Below are 21,429 nucleotides of genomic sequence, written 5' to 3'. Positions count from 1 at the left end.
TTTGTCCAATTACTTTTGAGCCCCTGAAATGAAGGGATTGTGTTTAAAAAATGCTTTAGTTCCTCACATTTTTATGCAATCATTTTGTTCAACCCACTGAATTAAAGCTGAAAGTCTGAACTTCAACTGCATCTGAATTGTTTTGTTCACAATTCATTGTGGTAATGTACAGAACCAAAATTAGAAAAATGTTGTCTCTGTCCAAATATTTATGTACCTAACTGTAAGCGTGCACACCCTTAAACTAATACTTTGTTGAAGCCCCTTTTGATTTAATTACAGCAATCAGTCTTTTTGGGTTCACACCTGCCATCAATTAAAATGACTCTGATTAACCCCAATAAAGTTCAGACATTTACTCAGTTGCTCCTCCAGCAAAAGCCAGGGTTCACAGAGAGCTTACAAAGCGTCAGAGGGATCTCATTGTTGAAAGGTATCAGTCAGGAGAAGGGGACAAAAACATTTCCACAGCATTAGATATACCATGGAGCACAGTGAAGACAGTCATCAAGAAGTGGAGAAAATATGGGACAACAGTGGCATTACCGAGAACTGGACGTCCCTCCAAAATTGATGAAAAGACAAGAGGAAAACTGGTCAGGGAGGCTGCCAAGAGGCCGACAGCAACACTGAAGGAGCTGCAGGAATTTCTGGCAAGTACTGGTTGTGTACTACATGTGACAACAATCTCCCGTATTCTCCATATGTCTGCACTATGGGGTAGGGTCACAAGACGGAAGCCTTTTCTTACAAAGAAAAACATCCAGGCCCGGCTCAATTTAGCAAAAAAATACATCAACCCTCCCAAAAGCATATGGGAAAATGTGTTATGGTCTGATGAAACCAAGAGCCGGTTTCACTAAGATAGACTATGACTATAACTTAGACAGAGGGTATAGTCGGACTTAGCATAGACGTCTAACAAAAACTGTTGCACAAAGCAGTTAAGACTCTGACTATCTTAAGTCGTACTATGCCGCAAAGGATTGTTGGTAATTTAAGACTCTTTTCAAAACAAACAAACAAACAAAAAAAATGGCGGACAGCAACCGGTCAGTGCCGTTCACGCACTCAGAGAATTTAGCCATTCTTGAAGAATTTTTAATTCCTACAAAGGGGTTTTGTTGGGGAAATTCAATGAGGAGTGTACCAACAAAAAGAAACGAGGTGTGGAAAAAAAAAATCACCGATGCGGTGAACAGCGTTAACCCCGCTGCGGTACGAGACGTGTCAGCTGTGCAGAAGAGGTTTAAAAATATGGTGCCAGAGGCAAAAAAGGAAATATACAAGCGGAAAACGGGACCCCCAACAGGAGGAGGGAAAGCGAAGAAACTAAAAGTCACCACCGAAATGGTGATAGAGATCTACGGAGGCGAGTCACCGTTATTATCTACATCACTCCTCCATCTGCGCGAGTCTCTTCAATTTAAGTTGCAGTCTTTCCTTTTGGAGCGACTGCAACTTAAATTGAAGAGACTCGCGCTTAGAGTGATGTAGTAGTGTGTGTGTGTGTGTGTGTGTGTGTATGAGAGAGAGATAAGTGATGAGCGGTGATGTAATTATATGCATAAATGAATTGATATATTTATATTATTTATAAGTAATAAAATGAATAAGCTGGCATTACACTGTTTGTTCTTTATTGGATACTTTATAGTTAGATTATAATAGCCTAAATTTGTGTATTACATACTTGCACTTCACTGCCTTAACATTTCAAGCTTTCTTGTAGTTATTGACATTGATGGCACTTATGGCTTGACTGTTTTTTTTTAATTCAATTTTATTCATTTAAGAAAGTATGTCCAGTAATAATAGTAATAGTAATAATAATAATAATAATAATAATAATAGTAATAATAAGAACACAATAACAAGAACACAATAACAACACTATTATAATAATAATAATAATAATAATAATAATAATAACAACAACAACAACAACACATACACACACACTGATTCACACACTATTTCAGTTATTACCATGGTGATATAGCCCTTAGACCCATATTAGACTGGGGGGAGGGTGTCTTACTTTTTAAGCCTAAAATTAGACTTAAAAAATTAGTCTTAACTTTTGTGAAACTGTCTTACTTGCATTAGACTGACCTATAAAGAAACTTAAGACCAATCTTAACCCATAGACCAGTCTAAACTACTTTAGTGAAACCGGCTGCAAGTGTTACGACCCCTTTTTTAAAAGTCTAGGGAAAAGGGAGTAACAAAAGATGATGGTAACATATAAAGTGAATTTATTTACATACTGAATTTAAAAAGAGCATACATATAACCTAGGTCAGAGGGAGGCTGGGAAGTGCCAGTTAGATAAACAAACAAAACGAAACAAAACTACTCTATCACTTATGGCTTGGGTGGCCAACCCGTGGCTCACGAGCCGCATGCGGCTCTTTGCCCGGTGTCATGCGGCTCTTACGTTCATATCGAAGTTTGTGGGGGGTTTTTTTTTATGTGCGTGTGCGCTTTGCTTGAGTTCAGTATGGTATTTTCGTCAAATGCATCTTCGCTTTGCTTGGGTACATTACGGTATTTTCAGGTCATGTCAAATGCGCATGTGCGTGAGATAATCGCTAAGTTTTTGGGCAAGGTGTATCTTGTGTCAAGTAGCCTCTCAAAATGGCAATGAAAAAATGCACAGCAAAATGAAAATATGAAGACGAACATAGGACATTTTTAACAGAGTGGGAGAGTTTATACTTTTTTGTTGAACGTAATGGCAAGCCATTCTGCCTTATATGTCAGTCGTCATTAGCTCATTTCAAAGCTTCCCGCCTCCCTGAATAAGCAAGGAGCCAGATATGCAACACTAATTGAAAATCTGCACGAAAGCTTTGTAACCCGGTTCCGTGATATACAACTGAAAAGGCCACAGGTTACGTTCCTCGTCGACCCATTCAATGCGGAGATGGACTGTTTGAAAGCCCCGCTTGTCACAGATGAGGCTGCGGCTGAGTTGGAGATGATCGATCTTCGTGAGGAAGACCAACTGAAACCTGTTTTGAGGGAAGGCACCATTGAGTTTTGGAAAAGTGTGCCATTGGAAAAATACCCGAATGTGAAACGGGCTGCGTTTAAGATAGTCAATGTTTGGGTCAACATACGTCTGCGAGTCTGTGTTCTCTACCATGAAACACGTGAAGTCAAAGCATCGTTCTGTTCTGACTGAAACCCATGTGAAAGAACTGCTTCGAGTGGCAACGACAGAATACAAGCCAGATTTGAAGAGGATTGTTCAAGGCAAGGAATGTCAGAAGTCCCACTAAGCAACATGCATAGTAAGTGCACACAATATTGATTGCTGTAAATGACTGGCCTGTGGTATTAGTACTGACTGAAGGAGTAAATTTCTCTCATGTTGGCGTATGACATTTACTATTAATCTGGCTGAGCAGAGGTGCGTGTGCATGTGTGTCTGTGAGAGAGAGAGCGAGGGGGGGCGATGTTCATGTGTGGTCATGTGTATGGTGTGGCTTTTTTTTTGGTAATGCCATGAGTCCCACTAAGCAGCATGCATAGTAAGTGCACACAATGTTCATTGTTAAAAATGACTGGCCTCAGCCTGTGGTCTTAGTACTGTAGGAGTAAATATGTTGGTGTGTGACATTTACTATTAATCTGGCTGAGCAGAGGTGTGTGTGTGTGTGTGTGTTGTGTGAGAGAGAGAGAGGAAGGGATGGGTGATGTTCGTGTGCCCATGTGTATGATGTGGCTCTTTGCGGTAATACAGTAAAAAATGTGGCTCTTGGTCTCCAACTGGTTGGCCACCCCTGACTTATGGGAATCAAACTTAACTAACCGAACACAAATATAAGGAAACCAAAAACTTCCTACCTAACTTAACTACTCTCTAATTTAAACTAACACAGCTTCAAAGAAATACAACAATGGCACTTACCCACTTACCTACAGTGGTGCTTGAAAGTTTGTGAACCCTTTAGAATTTTCTATATTTCTGCATAAATATGACCTAAAACATCAACAGATTTATATATTGGATCATTTTCCTCAATAAATAAGTGACCAAGTATAATATTTTTGTCTCACTTGCTTAACTGGGTTCTCTTTATCTACTTTTAGGACTTGTGTGAAAATCTGATGGTGTTTTAGGTCATATTTATGCAGAAATATAGAAAATTCTAAAGGGTTCACGAACTTTCAAGCACCACTGTAATGTATCTACCTTATACAACAGTTAACCTGCGTGAGTGCAGTGTACCACCACAAACTTGCCTGGCCTACCCTCGTCACAAGGGTAGGCCAGGCCTCTGCATTCTACTCACAGAATGCAGAGACAGAGGCAAAGAGAGACTGAACACAAAGTATAACAACTGGCTTATATAGAGTGGAAGATGAAAGGTGATTGGTCACAGCAGAGGGAGATGAATGCACCAATTGCTGGCGATGACAGAGGGAGACTTGATTGGAGGAGTGCATTGGAGGGATGAAGTCCTGCACCAGTCACTTGTAGGAGCTGGCACACCAGTATCTAAATGAATATGAGTAAACATGAACATAGGAAAAAACATGACAAGTGCCAGGGACGTAATACCAAGGTTGAACTTTTTGGCCACAATTCCAAAAGGTATGTTTGGCGCAAAAACAACACTGCACATCACCAAAAGAACACCATAGCCATGGTGAAGCATGGTGGTGGCAGCATCAGGTTTTGGGGTTGTTTTTCTTCAGCTGGAACAGGGGCTTTAGTCAAGGTGGAGGGAATTATGAACAGTTCTAAATACCAGTCAATTTTGGCCCAAAACCTTCAGGGGTCTGCTAGAAGGCTGAAGATGAAGCGGAATTTCATCTTTCAGCACGACACTGACCCCAAGCATACATCGAAATCAACAAAAGAATGGCTTCACCAGAAGAAAATTAAAGTTTTGGAATGGCCCAGCCAGAGCCCAGACCTAAATCCGATTGAAAATCTGTGGGGTGACCTGAAGAGGGCTGTGCACAACAGATGCCCTCACAATCTGACAGATTTGGAGCGCTTTTCCAAGGAAAAGTGGGCAAATAATGCCAAGTCTAGATGTGGCAGGCTGATAGACTCCGACCCCAAAAGACTGAATGCTGTAATTAAATCAAAAGGTGTGTCAACAAAATATTAGTGTAAGGGTGTGCACACTTATGCAACCAGCTTATTGTACTTTTTTTTATGTTTTTCCCCCTTAACAGATTTGTTTGTTTTTCAATTGAATTGCACAGGTTAAAGGTCACATTAAAGGTGGGAAAAGTTTTGAAATTATTTATCATGGTCTCATTTTTTTTACATTATTTTAACAGGGTGTGTATACTTTTTATATCCACTGTAACTGAAATGCACAATAAACTTTGTTTTAAATGATGATTTTAGTCATTCAGTGACATGATTTTTTTTTTCTTTTGCCTTCACTCCTGTTAGCTGCTGGAGTTATGACTGAATCCTTTGCCTTATTTCTGTGAAACTCATTTTGTTTTGCTGGTCAGGTTGTTTTCTTCCCCACGACTGCTGAAAGCTTCACTCAGAGCTTCACCATCATCTGTGACAACTGTCATGTGAAGGATTTCTCTATACAAGGTAATGAGCCAGCCTTTAAAGAAATACCTTTTACCCCAAAGCTAATATTACAAACAAGTAATGGAAATCTAATGCAAAAAAAAAAAAAAATCAACTACATTTTAAACTTATGGCGTATTCACACCTACGTTGTTTGGTCTGGACCAAACGAACCAAATTTCCCTTGGTCCGGACCTTTTGGGTTGGTCTGAATACAAACCACCGAACTCTGGTCCGGACCAAACAAGCGAACCGAGACCGAGCTGCAAGGTCGGACTCGGTCCGGACCAAAGGAACCCTGGTGCGGATCTTTTGGAGGTGTGAAAGCAGACCGGACCTAATCCGACAGTTTTGCTTTTTTGTACCTCGGGAGCTTCCGTCGTTTGTCGAGCATTATGAGAAACAGAGTCTTGACACTCCACCGCAAAGTGCAAACACTGTTTCGGTTGTCAAGGGAACCTTACAACAGTCGTTCAGTCATTCAGACCAGTGGTAGGCTAGACTACAGAGTACAAAAAATGAGTAGGGGGCAAACATGGGCCGAGGAAGAAACGCGTACCCTTGTGGATATATGGGCAGATGTCCACATATCTGAGCTTTTGGAGAGAACACACAAAAATGCTGACGTGTTTGCTGTATTCAGTGAGAAAATGAAGGAGAAGGGGTTCACGCGCTCCCCAGAACAATGTCGGCTAAAAGTGAAGAAACTCCGTCAGACCTACATTAAAATCAGGGACATTCTTTCAAAAAGTGGCGGTACTAGCGACGCAAAAAAGAAATTCATCTATTGCGTGAAGAGCCAGAACTGTCACAACATGATGTGCGCTCATCAGCGCTATCCTCCGTAGCCGCCTTGCCCTTTGTCGTCGTCGTTGATAAATTACTTGTACAACAGCATAGTAATCGCACAATTGTGAAAACAGTAAAAACTGGAAAAAACATATAGCTTTGATGACATTAAAAAGAATAACAGCACGGAAAGCCTCCATGACTACTTTTGAACTTAACGCTTTGTGCGCGTGTCGTCTCTGACCAATAGCTGAACGACCTCAGGGCGCATGGCTTTGTTGACAGATTTTGATCCGCTTACTAAAATATACAGTGTGAAAGCGAACTGCACCAAAATGAAAAAATAAAAAAAACATTTGGTTCGGACCAAAGCAAGTGAACTATCGAACTATCCTGGTCTGAATACACCCTTATGGGTCTCTTGTTCCAAAACCTAAAAGGTTGCACTGAACATGCTGAAAAAGTCAAACAAGGTGGGATATGATATTTAAGAAAGAACACTTGTCATGATACAAAAGTTTCAGTTGATGGCATGTTGAATTGGGATATCAACTTCGAGAAAAATACATATATTTCATTGCTAAAATTAATGGGTTTTGGGTGTTTAAATCGCCAAAATCCATCAGCTTCGCCCCCTGGTCCCTCACCGAGACGTTGCCCCTGGACCCCACTGGGGACCTGCGGGCCAGCCCCCCCGCTACTTTTCAGATTTTTTTCTCAACATGCACTCTCATCCCTGCTTAATATGTAAATTAAAATTATTTAGATTGGCAGATAATTATCCAGCAATTTATGAGTCAAACAGAGTTTGGGGAAAACCCTGGTTTATACAGTAACTTCGTGAATGCGATTTGTGTGATTTACAGGCACGGGTCAGCTGGTCATGCTGGAGTTGGTGGCAGTAGAGGGTGGTGAGGATCTGCCTGCACTTGGGGAACTGTGTGACCTGACTGCTGATCATTTTATAAGATTCGAATCGACCAACGTGCACTCTGTGCTCCAGAAAAAAGTGATGATCAAGAACAATACGTAAGCACATCAATCATCAATGACTAGATATTCCACATGCTTACGCTGCTATAAAACTACAGTATGGGCCTATTGTTTATCTCGTTGTTATTATTACTACCTGAGCACATGGCTAGCCTAAATCTATTTATGACAAAAACAGAAATAATTCGTTTGATCATGATGATGCTTGCAGATACCATGATCCAAATAAACATTTCTTTGGTCAACTGTAGCTAAATAATATAGCACTAGAAGGGCACTCAGAGAGTGCAGACCTCCACCAAGGATTACAGTACTGTGCAAAAGTCTTCGGCACATGTAAAGAAATGCTGGATATCAAAAATGCCTTTAAAATAATTAAATAAAATGTTTCAACATTTTAAAAAAAATAGGTATCCTACGGGTGCATGTGGCTACTGCTTATAAATAAAACTGTTTTCTGATCCCGTGTCCATACAGTAGATATAGCATATATACATGTTATCGATTCTACTCGCCTCATCTCCTGCAAGCATCACCAAGCCGTGAGCAGCGTCAGGGCTCGGAGTATTTTGGTTACCAATTTTGTTTACTGTGGTTTTGTTCAAAATACAGTGCTGTGAATTATATCTCTTTTCAAAATAGTAAGAAAGTACGTGTTCATTAATTGTCTTAGAAGCATTATTTAGTACTAATGAGCACATTTTGTTTCACAAGTGTAGTGTAAAGGCTAAAATTAACAATTAAATAAAAAAATTAAAGTGAATAGCAGAAGTTTGATATCGGCTTTTCAATATATCTGCCAAAAAGCTCAAAAACAACCCACTTACAAAACCTTTCATTTGACCTTTCAGAAGGACCAAACAAAATCTGTGATAATCAAAAGATAAAATTTTCTTAAAATAAACACAACTTACTTGATATCGAATCAGTAGCCTTGGCGAACCACGAGGTGAATTTCATTAATCTTTTTATCTGCCAATTATCTTCCGATACTACGAAGTTATAACGAGGTTTCTCTCATTTTGTTTCTGGTTCTGAAGTTTATCAAGAAGTAGAACGGGTAATCGCACTTGATCAGGATAAGTGCCGATTGGTTACGAAGTTTCGCTATTGTTGCACTCATTCTTACAGCATGATGACATGGTGGCTTCGCCATTCGTTCTTGTGTACCTTTGATAACGTGAGATCAACTGTTCATATCGCGAGATCACGATTCGCCATTCTGGTGATTGTAATGCGTATGCGCAGTGCGCTATTGTTACACTCATTCTTACATTCTTACAACATGATGACATAGTGGCTACTGCCTCACTTCGCCACAGAATTAGCCACAAAAATGCTATAAACAGCAGTAAGCCATAATAAATGAAACAAAGTCAGTATTTGGTGTGAGACGACCCATCTCATTCATCTCATTATCTGTAGCCGCTTTATCCTGTTCTACAGGGTCGCAGGCAAGCTGGAGCCTATCCCAGCTGACTACGGGAGAAAGGTGGGGTACACCCTGGACAAGTCGCCAGGTCATCACAGGGCTGACACATAGACACAGACAACCATTCACACCTACGGTCAATTTAGAGTCACCAGTTAACCTAACCTGCATGTCTTTGGACTGTGGGGGAAACCGGAGCACCCGGAGGAAACCCACGCGGACATGGGGAGAACATGCAAACTCCACACAGAAAGGCCCTCGCCGGCCACAGGGCTCGAACCCAGGACCTTCTTGCTGTGAGGCGACAGAGCTAACCACTACACCACTGTGCCACCAATGTAGAAGTCATAAAATAGAAATCTATAACAAAGTTTGGATGAACAAATATATATAGGGTGCCTAAGACTTTTGCACAGTACTGTGGGTCTGGATATATTTCCAGAATTATTCGAGTTATGTTTCTATATGTGTATCCTAGAGGATTACTGGTACCCATGAATATGGATTGTGATATGGAGTCATCATATTTCTACATTGGCTATGTTTTGTCACTATTGAACTTTACTGCCATCTACTAGATTTTAATATGTATGGCATTTTTAAGTGCAGACTTCTGTCCTGGCTAAATCCTGTGTCTTACAGCGTTAGCGAAACAAAAAATACATTGGTGGATCTGCACCGTGATTTAGTTCCACTCCAAAATTTAATTGGTTCTTCTTTGGCCCATACTACACCTTTCCAACAAGTTTCATGGAAATCGGGTCAATACATTTTGCGCAATACTGTCAAACAGAAAGAAAGACAAATAACCAGGGCCAAAATCATAACCTCCTTGGTGGAGGTGATTAAAGGCAGCTTTATCAGGTCCAGTGTGTCGTTGCTATATTTGTTATGATGTGTGACAGGCATTTGGAGCTGCCGTTCCAGTGGCGGATCATGAAGCCTAACTTGCAATGTCTGCTGCCTGGAGAGATTCCAGAACCATCACGCATCCAGTATCACGCTGCTACTGGCAACGCCTTCAGCATCATTCCAGCGAATGGCCTGTTGGCTCCTGCACAAGAGCATGTGTTCCTCCTTACATACTGTCCAGAGGAGGTGTATATATACACACACACACACACACACACACACACACACAATGACACACAATGCAATTTATTTACGTAGTTTCTTTTTTGTCTCTCTTAGTTGAGGGATTATCACAGTGTCTGTCACCTGGTCATAATGAACGTCCCGAATCCGCAGAGTAGTCATGACAATAGGTAAAAGTGCATCAACATTTCATTAACTTTCCCATAAAATCATGATTTTTATTTTAATGTTTATATTTTCAAGAACATGAATACTGTCTTGATCGTTCTTACTTTTTTTTTTTTTAAAGTCATACTTCTCAGCAGTCAGACTCGATTGGTGACGTGGTCTCAATGGAGCTTGAAGTTAAAGGCTCCACTGAGCCGTACAGGATCCTGCTGGAGCCGTACGCCCTCTTCATACCAGGAGAGCACTATATACACACCACAATCCGCAAGGGATTTAAGGTAACGTAGTAAAGAGGCGTGAAAACTAGTAATGAGGATCTTTTGCAAAAGTGACGAAGACCTTTAATCTGTTCCTTTTTCTAATGTGTGTGTGTGTGTGTGTGTGTGTGTGTGTTTCAGATGTGGAATTATAGCAAGTCAGCAATTTGTTTTCAATGGGAGTGTATCAGTGACTGCCACAGTATTGAGGTCGAGCCGTCATTAGGGGAAATAGGTAAAAATAACAGTCATCATAAATATTAACTATTTTGAGTATTCACGATAAAGCACATTAATAAAATAGTTTACAGTCATCCCTGAAATTACTGTCCTGAAATTGATTACGATACTCACTAGCTCAGAAAAGGCCAAAATAACTAAGGATGTTTAAATATTATAAGCATGACTTTTTGCACTATAATTTCTGACCAATCAGAATCAAGAATTCACTAGCGCATTAAAAGCTCATCTCAGATCACATGCATGTCGGCATGCGTTCTGTGTTCCCATGTAGAAACGAACGAGTGTTTTGAGATGGATCTGGTTTTGACTGGAGGTCGACCAGGTTGCTTAACCACCACACTTCAGTGTCATGTTCAACACCACTCGAACCCTGTAGTCTTGCCCATAGAGGTCACGTTTAAGGTGAGAGGAAGCTGCATTTCATTCCAACTTCACCAACATTGAGCTTAATTCTACATAATAGAACAAATCTTCCCTTTCGTATTCAATTTGGTTTTGTGACAGGGGCCGGAATTGTCTATAAACGTGCCCAGTGTGGATCTGGGGCTCCTGCAGCTGGGTCAGGAAGTCTGCTCTACTCTCCAGATTAGCAACAGCAGCCCTTTAGAAGCCCAGTGGAGCCTGGAAGAGCTGCCGACTGACCCTGCAGTCAATCAGGGACAGGTACACAGAACAGTTTCATGTTCCAGAAGTTGTTTGATTAGTGGCATTTAATAACCAAATGGTGCAGTAAATAGCTCATTCAAGGTAGGGTCTCACTAACATATAACAATACTAATCATTTTGTATTAAAGAGACTCCAGTACCTGAAATTTCACGTTTCGTAACATGGAAAAGTCTTCAGGATGAAAGGCTTTGTGGATTCTCAGTAAGATTACAAGCTCATCTCATCTCATTATCTGTAGCCGCTTTATCCTGTTCTACAGGGTCGCAGGTGAGCTGGAGCCTATCCCAGCTGACTACAGGCGAAAGGCGGGGTACACCCTGGACAAGTCGCCAGGTCATCACAGGGCTGACACATAGACACAGACAACCATTCACACTCACATTCACACCTACGGTCAATTTAGAGTCACCAGTTAACCTAACCTGCATGTCTTTGGACTGTGGGGGAAACCGGAGCACCCGGAGGAAACCCACGCGGACACGGGGAGAACATGCAAACTCCACACAGAAAGGCCCTCGCCGGCCGCAGGGTTTGAACCCGGACCTTCTTGCTGTGAGGCGACAGCGCTAACCACTACACCACCGTGCCGCAGATTACAAGCTGTTTTTTTTTTTTTGTCAAATTAACTGTTATAGAATAAGTCAAGCCAAAGTCCCTCTCATGCCAGAATCTGGTCTTCCCAGGCAGTCTCCTGTCCCAGTACTAACCACCTCTTTGAGGCGTATGGGTGTGGCGCTGATCTCCGTTTCTATAGCACTTGGCCTCTCGCCTATTGCTGAGTTTCACGTGACGTCACATCCGCCTCATTAATTATTCAAAACTTTAGCTGGTGGTCTACCGAAGCTCAGCTGACAAAACGTTTGTAAGGAGAAGGTGCATTACTCACATGAAAAATGCCTTACGCTTGTGTTGTTTTAGGTTGTTCGAATCGATCAAACTGTGAAACTGATAAAAGTTTCTTCAGGGTTCCTCCTGAACTAATAAAAACCGGTGAACGAACACAGGATTTCACAAAAAGACGTTGAGAAAGGTGGTTTTTGAACCTCTCACTGAAATCGAAGGGAGCCGAGTCGAAGCATGCTCGAGTTTGCAGTGATCACTTGGTGAAAGGTTTGTATCTCCCTCTCAGCTATGTCCTCACAGGGATCCCAGACATCCGCTATTTAGCGGAATTCCGCTATTTTTCTAGCCAAAGTGGTGGTGGATTTTTTTTTTTAAATCTCTTGTATATCCGTTAAAAATATGTTTGTTTAAGTAAAATGACCAGCAGAATACGTTCTGATTTGGTTTGCTTGTTTAGCGATGTTTTTGTCAGCTTCGTTTGTTCTCGTTGACATTCGGGAACACTCGGAAGTTAAATTGATGTAAATACCGCGAGACTGTACGCGATAGAACGAGAAAACAATATGGCTGCACCCATTTGCTAGAAAATGTGTTTTAACTCCGTTCGTGCTTTTGTTTTTAATGCGTTGAACTTAATTCAATATGCAGGGCTGTGAAATTTCCGCAGATTCTGTCGCGAAAAATATCATCTTCACGAAACGTCTATTTTTGTATTAAAAATCATTGGGGAGGTCTAGTCGGTTTTAATCACCTTGCACGAGACCGGCGGCTCAATACAGCCGGACTCGCAGAGCTTTATGCCAGCTGAGCGTGGAACACGTCTTGACTGCGACTCAGGAGCAGTGTTGCCAGATTGGGCGTTTTCAAGTGCATTTTGGTGGGTTTTGAACATATTTTCGGCTGGAAAACGTCAGCAGTATCTGGCAACACTGCTCAGGAGTGCATGACAGAGCTAAAAATAGCTATTGTGTGACCTGGCACCGCGTACGTGAATTTTGTACTTACAGGGTGCAAGATCAGACATAGTTAAGATGCCATCAAAAAGGAAAGCTAAGGAGGTGTTTGAGAGAGATGCAAAGAGGGCTAGAAAAGAACACACAGACAGACTGAAGGAAAAGATGAAAAAGAACAAGTTTGCAAAACTGAAAGAGATGGTGTTAAAGAAAAGAAAATTAAAAGACTTTCATTAGATGCTGTTTGACAGACTATGAACATTTTGTAAATAGCTTTAATAGAGGAATGCAAATACTATAGAACTAATAACTAATAGCCTTACTGAAAGATGAATTGAAAGAAATAGCTGGGAGTGATGCAAAGAGGAATAGAAGGAGCCAGAAGTAAAAGAAAAGATGTAAATAATATATTAGATAAGAAACATTAGTTTTTTTTAAACTTTTGCTCTGTAGACAAGAGACATTGTGACAGATTCTTGGAAAAAGCCAGGACATAATACAAGAATTAAGTGTAATTTGGAAGACAACAGGTATTGCTCACTTAAATATTGAGCATGATTTTTCACAAAGTCATTTTGAAAGGCCTATCAAGTTTTCTTTTATTAACATTTCTTTAAATTGTTATTTACACATTTTTTTAACTTTTATTTTGATTAAGAGATAAAATACATAGGCACTTATTAGATATTTCAAGGTATTTTACGTGGATCTTTCATTTTAAAAGAGAAAACTGTTGATAGGTATTTTATATGGCAAAATGAAGACCAAGACTAGTCAAATATTTACTTGTTGAGATCAATTTTTTACTTGCAGGAAATGCTCAGAATACACCATATAACACCTAAAATGGCTTGGTGTCTGGGACCCTGTGGGCCCCAGACCCCTGGCTTATGCTGGGGGGCTGTGCCCCCCTGACCCCCCCCCCCCCCCCCCCTTTTTTCCTCGGATTTATTATTTACAATTTCACAGCCCTGAATATGTCGTGGAAAAAAGATATCGTCCATAAAAGAGATAGCGGAACAGTGTCCGGGTTAGAAGAAGTATATTCTTCAAAGCTACATTTTCATCTAATTTTTATAAATAACAATTTTTTTTTGCCACTTATGTCATTGATTACAAAATATGGCATCAAATAGATACACATTATTGTTAAATTCTGTTGCTTTTCTATGTTAAATCTATGTAAAAAATGTGTTCTATAGCATCTTTAAATGTTAAAATCTCAACAACTTCAGGGGGCTTGCAGCCCCCTTGACCCCTGCTGATAGTTTCTTACATTCCTCTATTTTTTTCAATTACTGCTGGGATCCCTGTCCTTAGTGTTTTCCAAGGACTTTTCTTGCTATGTGTCGTTATTTTACGGTACTTTTTTTAGTCACGAAGCGCTAAAGTCCCCAGCTGTTTCTTTGTTTACTTCTCATTCCTCACAAAGTCCATATGCATGAAGGTCGCGACAAAATTCCCACCCAGCTGTACAGTTACAATGTGCCGTGATCACTTCTCCGTCTTGTTTAACTAAGATCCAGGTCTTTCTGATGATCTTTGTGAATGATTTACCTGAGAAATAAAAGCCAACACAAGTGAGAATCAAGCAAACTGTTTTGTTTACGCTTCAACTTCGTTGTAAAGACACGAATGAAAAGCTTAAAAATAACCATACACAGGCAAAAACAATACAGGATTCATTCGGCAGCGACTTGATACCGAGGTCCTTTACCCAGCCACATACAAAAAGGTTGTAAGCCTCCATATTCTTCCACGCTTTCATCTGTTTTGCGGTGTAGAAGGACATCTGCAACACCAGATAGTTCAAGATGTTGGGGAACTCGACTGAAGGGTAGTTTTCGAGATCGTATGACAAATCCTTCTTTCCCAGACTGTAGGGGTCGATTCCATTGCACATAGCAATCTTCTGAATATATCTAAAGCCAGAAGTGGCTTCTAGATTATGAGTGTACTCTGATAAGTTATCGCTAGTTGTTTGCACTACGGCAGGTGTTTAGACCACCAGCTATTTCACTTCTGGTAAAACCGCTAAGAAAAGTCACGTGGGGGTGTCATGGCTCAGGTGGATAAGGCGCCATACCATAAATCCGGGGACTTGGGTTCGATTCCGACCCGAGGTCATTTCCCGATCCCTCCCCGTCTCTCTCCCACTCATTTCCTGTCTCTACACTGTCCTATCCAATAAAGGTGGAAAAAGCCCAAAAAAAATCTTTTTAAAAAAAAAGTCACGTGACTGAAACCCAGCAATACAGCTAGGGTTACAGTGGGGGGCTGGTCCTCTGATAAGTGCGAGAGTTTGACTCCCCACTCGCATTTGTATTGCAGCGTGCCTTGCCAAATGGTAGTAGGTACCATTGGTCTTTGGTATGACCCGACCGCGAGTAGAACTCGCTATCTCCCGGTTGAGAGGCAGACACGCGAACCACTAGGCCAACTCGCAGGCTATAGCATAAGTACTAGAACAAAAATTAAATGTAACCATGAACAAATGGTTTTTCTCTCCGTGCTTCCATGGAAGGCAGTCGCATTTTCTACTCTCCCTCCTTTTTTTCCCTGCTTGTGCTTCTGTGTCTTGTCTCGTCTGCTGTACTTTTTAAAGAGACTCTTCCTGCATTACTTTCTAAACTAAAAAAGCATGGAATTGATAAACTGGTCTCCTAATGAAATTGACACAGTTTTGGGTTCGGGGGAACCCGTTTGTCCTGCCGGAACGTTTGCGGCTGGTTACACGATGGACGCATGGGAGCGGTGGCGGGTCGTGTGCCTGGCGATTCTTTCTGTGGAGGACATTGAAGATATCTACCTATTCGGAACCATGATTACAGGACTTTTGCTGATTGGATTAGGCATTGCCCTGGTATATCGAGGAAATCAGACAACGGTGACAGCTGTTCAAAGCCCCACAAAGCTGCCCGATATGATTGGAGCGGTGGGCAAAGCTGTTGGCACTCAGACTGTGGACATTCAGAACTTTAACCACAAAATGGTTGTTATCTCGGAGCAGCTTTCAGCTTTGCAAGGAATACGTTTTTCGGAGATCAATTTGAATAGAATGGACGGAATGGACAGATATGGACGAGCGGTGTGAACGTGCAAAGACTGCGTCTGGAAAGACCAAATAATTTATATCTTATCGACATTTGGCGCCCTGAGACAGAACCGGCCTTGGTTCAGGCCATTGCTGAGAAAACATTTCCCCCTGAAGGTCACTGCCAGGAGACACTCTCATTCCTCACATTCCTCTCTAACTCTCCGCGGTCGCCATTTTTACCCCCAGTGTGACAAGCGGGTGCGTGACCAGCGCCTTCATGGCTGCAGGAGCGGACGGCCGCTTGCTTGCGCTGGATTACCTCCTCCCCTCCCCCCTTACCCCTGATTCCCCCCCTCAAGTCCCGTGTTTAAAGTGTACTTGTGTTGTGTGCTTATGCAAAGGTTTTTTAAATGTTCCCACACTGTACTCCTGACAGGAGCATAGTGGGGGGGTGTTCTTTTTTTTCCTTATCTCTCCTCATGTTGTGTTTCCTTTTTATCTTTATCCCTGTCTTCCTGTCCTGTCTACCCTATGTCAATTGTATGTTGTATATGTACCGGTACAGACAGGTTGACGGCTAATTTCGCTGGTACATGTGACTAGTGACAATAAAGGGCATCATCATCAAATAAAAAGTATGACAGGTCGTACATCTGTAATTAATTCATTTAAATGTTGGCAAATTGCTGTGGTATAAGGGGAATAAAACAAACTAGACCGGACAATTCCCCGGGGGAAATTGTGAGAGGATGCAGTGCGCGAAGCAATTCGCTCACGCACGTTCGCTGGCCGTGAACGTGTGACCCGCAATGATGTTTCAATGCAATGATCGTGTGTGTGCTCGAGACAGCAGCCATCATGAAGAAGACCTATTCAAGAGTATGACCAAAGTGACTACAGGCGGAAATTAGCATGTACTGCTATAACCTGGGACAGACATCTGTCCTTAACACAAGGATAATGTTTAATTTGTGCACTGTCCCTTTTAAAAATAAAATAAACTCTAAACTCTAAGAAGAGTGTTTGTAGTTTGTATGTACGAACAGAAGTGTTCCTAATAAAGTGGGCGGCTAAGGTGAGGCTGACACACAAGGGCTGGAGTTTTCTACTGTTTTTTTTATGAAGGACCAGGCCTCGAACAATGACAAATAACTCGACAACGGAAGCAGCTATTCACAAAATTCTTTCACAGTGAGCGCTAGAAGGGTCTCCTGAATAAAATGATGTATTTTTTTGTTTGTATTGTTAAAAATGAGGACGCTACAGGGAGTTAAAAACGAGTGACTTTTCAGCAACGTTTATACTGGGAGTCAATGAGGCCGCTCACCTGTGCTCTCCTCACTTTGAGGCTTGTCATTCAAAAACCGTAAATCCTATCGTTTAGGTAGACACATTGTGTGAATCAGGACAAGTTTTCCTACTACTTTTGAGAAAATAATGTCTGTAGAGTGAAATTTGTGGCTGAAAACGGAGTTTAAGCGAGAAAGTTTGACCTTTTTTTTGAAGCCGCCTACACTCTAAGCTAAACGACCCTCACTGGTGTGTAACGCAATAGACACCCATTCAAAAGCCGGATTTTCTCCCAGAAACCACATGGCGTTTGAACCGGGCCTGATCCGAAAGTGTAAAACCTAGCAGAAAAGTTGAATGCAGGATCCACAGAGGAGAAGTTTTCCTACGTTTTAGAGTTTGAATCATGTCTCTAGGTGAAAGCATGCCAGAGCAGTGGATGTTTGAAAAACATTGAAAAAGTGCTTTTTTTTCAATTAATTCCATAGAAATGAATGGGGTTTTTTGGGGCGATTTTTTCGCGACTACGTCGCGAAAAAATCGTATTCTACAGAGAAAAGTAATAGCATAGCGAGTCCGATCGAGCCGCACGTTTTGATATATTGTCTGTGTGCGACGTACGGTTATTGAGTTATTCGAAATCAAAATTTGCGTAGGAATAATAAGAAGAAGAAACACGTAGAAGAACAATAGTTGCAGTGCTTTGCACTGCAACCTATGGGCTCCCCTAGGGGAGCCCATAGGTTGCTGTGCTGCAGCACTGCATCCTAAAAAGGGAAAATAATCCAACTGTAGGGTGGAAACAGTTTGATATCACTACATTGTTGTTTATTTTCCTATAAGAGCATGTCACAAAGTGTTTTGTTCCTTAAATGTTGAACACAGTTCATTTGTAAGTTTAAATTTATGCATGTTTGAGAGTGCAAGTCACTGACGTGCTTTGAATTTACATTTGTATTTATAAATGTCTAGTTTTATACTGTGTGTAACTGTTTCAGGTGTTTACCTGGGTTAAAAAAAAGGTACACATCACATCAATGCAACTGAGCTGAAACTATTAGTGTCTGCTGCTTAAATATTATAACGTATAAAATAATATGGCTTTAGTTTTTATCAGTCTGAAGAGTTCTCCTTGAAGGGGAAGCGTAGAAAAAAAAGAGAACAAGCCTTCCCTTAACACTGACCCCATTGTGTCTGAAGCTATGTTTGCTCTATGATATGCCTTTTAAGAAAAGGTATAGAGCTTGCTTTTTCAGGCTGGAAAAATGTCAAGACTGAGATTATGTTATGCATTCCATTATAGATTATAGCTTTAAAATCGGTATATGTTTTGCTAACGTTCTAATTAATATCAGTTTTTCATCGTCCAAAGGTTTTTATGTGGAAGTATCAGATTTAGCAAATGTACACTACCGTTCAAAAGTTTGGGGTCACCCAGACAATTTTGTGTTTTCCATAAAAAGTCACTCTTTTATTTACCACCATAAGTTGTAAAATGAATAGAAAATATAGTCAAGACATTTTTCTGGCCATTTTGAGCATTTAATCGACCCCACAAATATGATGCTCCAGAAACTCAGGCTACATCCACACGACAACGGCAATGAGATGTTATTTAAAAATATATCGCGTCCAAATGGGCAACAAGCAGTAAAATATCAGGTCCATATGGCAACGCAACACTTGCTGAAAATGATGCAATACACATGCCACACCTCTAGGGGCGCTGTAAGACTGTCCCTTCGGAGACACCAGAACAATAGAAGAAGTAAGGACGCATGCGCATAAACTATTATGCGCGAGACTTCATATTAGCCACAAAGTCAGGAAAATCTGTTCGTAAAATTACATTATAATGACCAAATACAATGAAAAGTATTTTTCCAGTCTCACCTGTGAAAGGTAATCCCATGTGATCTCGTTTGGACAGCAAACCTGTTGGTACAGTTAAACGCAGCTAATCTTTATTCTCCACTTTGACCTATCCAATATGGCGGCGAGGATGACGTATGATTCTACGCGGAAGGCGGCGTCTTTAATGGTCCGGAATAAATTGAATGCTACACGTTGATGGATTAATTTGCTCTTCTACGCCCTTTTTGAGGAATGTATTGTCGGACTTAAACCAACATCTGAAGAGGTGAGATCGCTCCTTTTTTTCCTTATTTTTGCTGGCGGGATTGACTCAGCCCTAAGGGCAGAGTCTCTCTCTCTCTCTCTCTCTCTCTCTCTCTCACACACTTTGCACCATTTACACAATAAATATTCACAGTGAAAATATTTTGTAAGCGCGTTTCATGAACCAAGTTATAGGATTTGTTGACAACTCGCATCGAGTTCGTTACACTTCTACCCGGCATGAAGCACTCACAGTCATGTGGTTGTGACGTCATCGTAAACAAATCCGTTCTACTCATCCAGACGACTTCACAACGGCAACGTTGCCAGATCTTTCCACTCTGGAACCCGTTCTCAAAAAGATTGCGTTTTGGGCACCCAAAACGCCGGTGCCATGTGGACGCCAGGCCGAAACGATAAGCAATTGTATCGGAGTCACCTGAATCCGTTGCCGTGTGGACAGGGCCTAATCTGCTCAAAGGAAGGTCAGTTTTATAGCTTCTCTAAAGAGCTCAACTGTTTTCAGCTGTGCTAACATGATTGTACAAGGGTTTTCTAATCATCCATTAGCCTTCTGAGGCAATGAGCAAACACATTGTACCATTAGAACACTGGAGTGAGAGTTGCTGGAAATGGGCCTCTATACACCTATGGAGATATTGCACCAAAACCAGACATTTGCAGCTAGAATAGTCATTTACCACATTAGCAATGTATAGAGTGGATTTCTGATTAGTTTAAAGTGATCTTTATTGAAAAGAACAGTGATTTTCTTTCAAAAATAAGGACATTTCAAAGTAACCCCAAACTTTTGAACGGTAGTGCATGTGTTTACTTTATCCTTGTATTCAGGTGAGCACAGAGCCCAGTCAGGGTGTTCTGCCTCCTTCATCTTCCTGCAGCGTGAACGTACTTTTCCGAGCCATGTTCCGTCAGAGCTTTGAGTCCGTCCTGCGGTTCGCTGTGCTGAATGGCACCGGATGGTGAGAACAACAATAATAAAAAAAATAATAATAAAAAAACCTGGACAAGGTATAATGTACCAAACATCACCATATATCTTTTGACTCATCAGTGTGTACGTGGGTGTGTTTTTCAGTCACCTGATTGTTCGAGCAGAGGTCCAGCGTCCTCAGGTGTGTTTGCTGAGCTCTCAGATGGTGCTGCCTGATCTGTATGTAGGGGTTGCACAGAGCGGCAAAGCAACGCTGTTCAACCAAACTCTAGTTCCAGCACGCTTCGTGTGGAGTAAGGTAGGACAGGAGTGTGTTAACCTGCTTCGGGAAGTTAGATCAAAATATTGAGTGGAATATTCAGCTAAAACATTTAGACCATTCTTTCCTACTATTGGATCTCAGAGGTGACGGCGTAGTTTAGGAACTGCGTAGTTTCTTTCAAAGAGCCGTATGGTGTTCAATACATGGTGGTTCAAAAAAGGTGATATTATTTGAGATGTAAATATCCCAGAAACTACATAGTCTAGGCAGATGAACCTGAACAGGCTTAATGTTGAATAATATACGATTTATTCCTCAATTTAATTCAAAGGTATGTGGATTCCATGAACGATTTCACAAATTTTCAATATGCGCGCCACCTGAGACACACATACAGCCTTCCTCTTTGAACTTTTTGTGCCGTGTCCAAATCTGCATTGCAGTTGGTGCATTGTTAGAGAATTCTTTCATAAATGCACGCTGCACTGTCTTGTTCGACTGTGTTCGAGCGTACTCTGACACACAAAGCGCCTTTTCTTTTCCAGTCAATGGCATTTCTATAGACCCTTTTCAGTCACGTGACCTTCGTAAACGCGACCACCATTTTGGACATGTAGTGGACTTCGGCTTGAATCAGTTTGAATGCGAGGAAGGCGACAAACGAAAAACATAAAAGAAAAAGGAGCGAGATGCAGAAAACACCTTCACTATCCAGCGACGTAGGGCATTTACAGGGCGAGCAGAGGGAGAGGTATTTGCAAAAATTG

At 41.3% G+C, this 21,429-nt stretch overlaps 1 protein-coding gene across 1 annotated transcript in view; it reads left to right on the top strand.

Annotated features, from left to right (window-relative positions):
- dlec1 (DLEC1 cilia and flagella associated protein) overlaps window positions 1-21,429 on the top strand; it is a 70,259-nt gene that overhangs the window by 28,994 nt on the left and 19,836 nt on the right. The window contains exons 13-22 of the mRNA XM_060899881.1: window positions 5,491-5,581; window positions 7,216-7,378; window positions 9,680-9,872; window positions 9,966-10,039; window positions 10,159-10,315; window positions 10,436-10,529; window positions 10,809-10,939; window positions 11,042-11,200; window positions 20,298-20,428; window positions 20,545-20,698. Coding sequence (XP_060755864.1) covers window positions 5,491-5,581; window positions 7,216-7,378; window positions 9,680-9,872; window positions 9,966-10,039; window positions 10,159-10,315; window positions 10,436-10,529; window positions 10,809-10,939; window positions 11,042-11,200; window positions 20,298-20,428; window positions 20,545-20,698 — 1,347 coding nt within the window. The remainder of the gene's footprint in view (window positions 1-5,490; window positions 5,582-7,215; window positions 7,379-9,679; window positions 9,873-9,965; window positions 10,040-10,158; window positions 10,316-10,435; window positions 10,530-10,808; window positions 10,940-11,041; window positions 11,201-20,297; window positions 20,429-20,544; window positions 20,699-21,429) is intronic.

Source organism: Neoarius graeffei, chromosome 19 (genome assembly GCF_027579695.1).
Source record: "Neoarius graeffei isolate fNeoGra1 chromosome 19, fNeoGra1.pri, whole genome shotgun sequence".
Lineage (NCBI taxonomy): Eukaryota > Metazoa > Chordata > Actinopteri > Siluriformes > Ariidae > Neoarius > Neoarius graeffei.
Note: the sequence above shows the minus strand (reverse complement) of the source record. Positions and strands in the feature narration are given on the sequence as shown.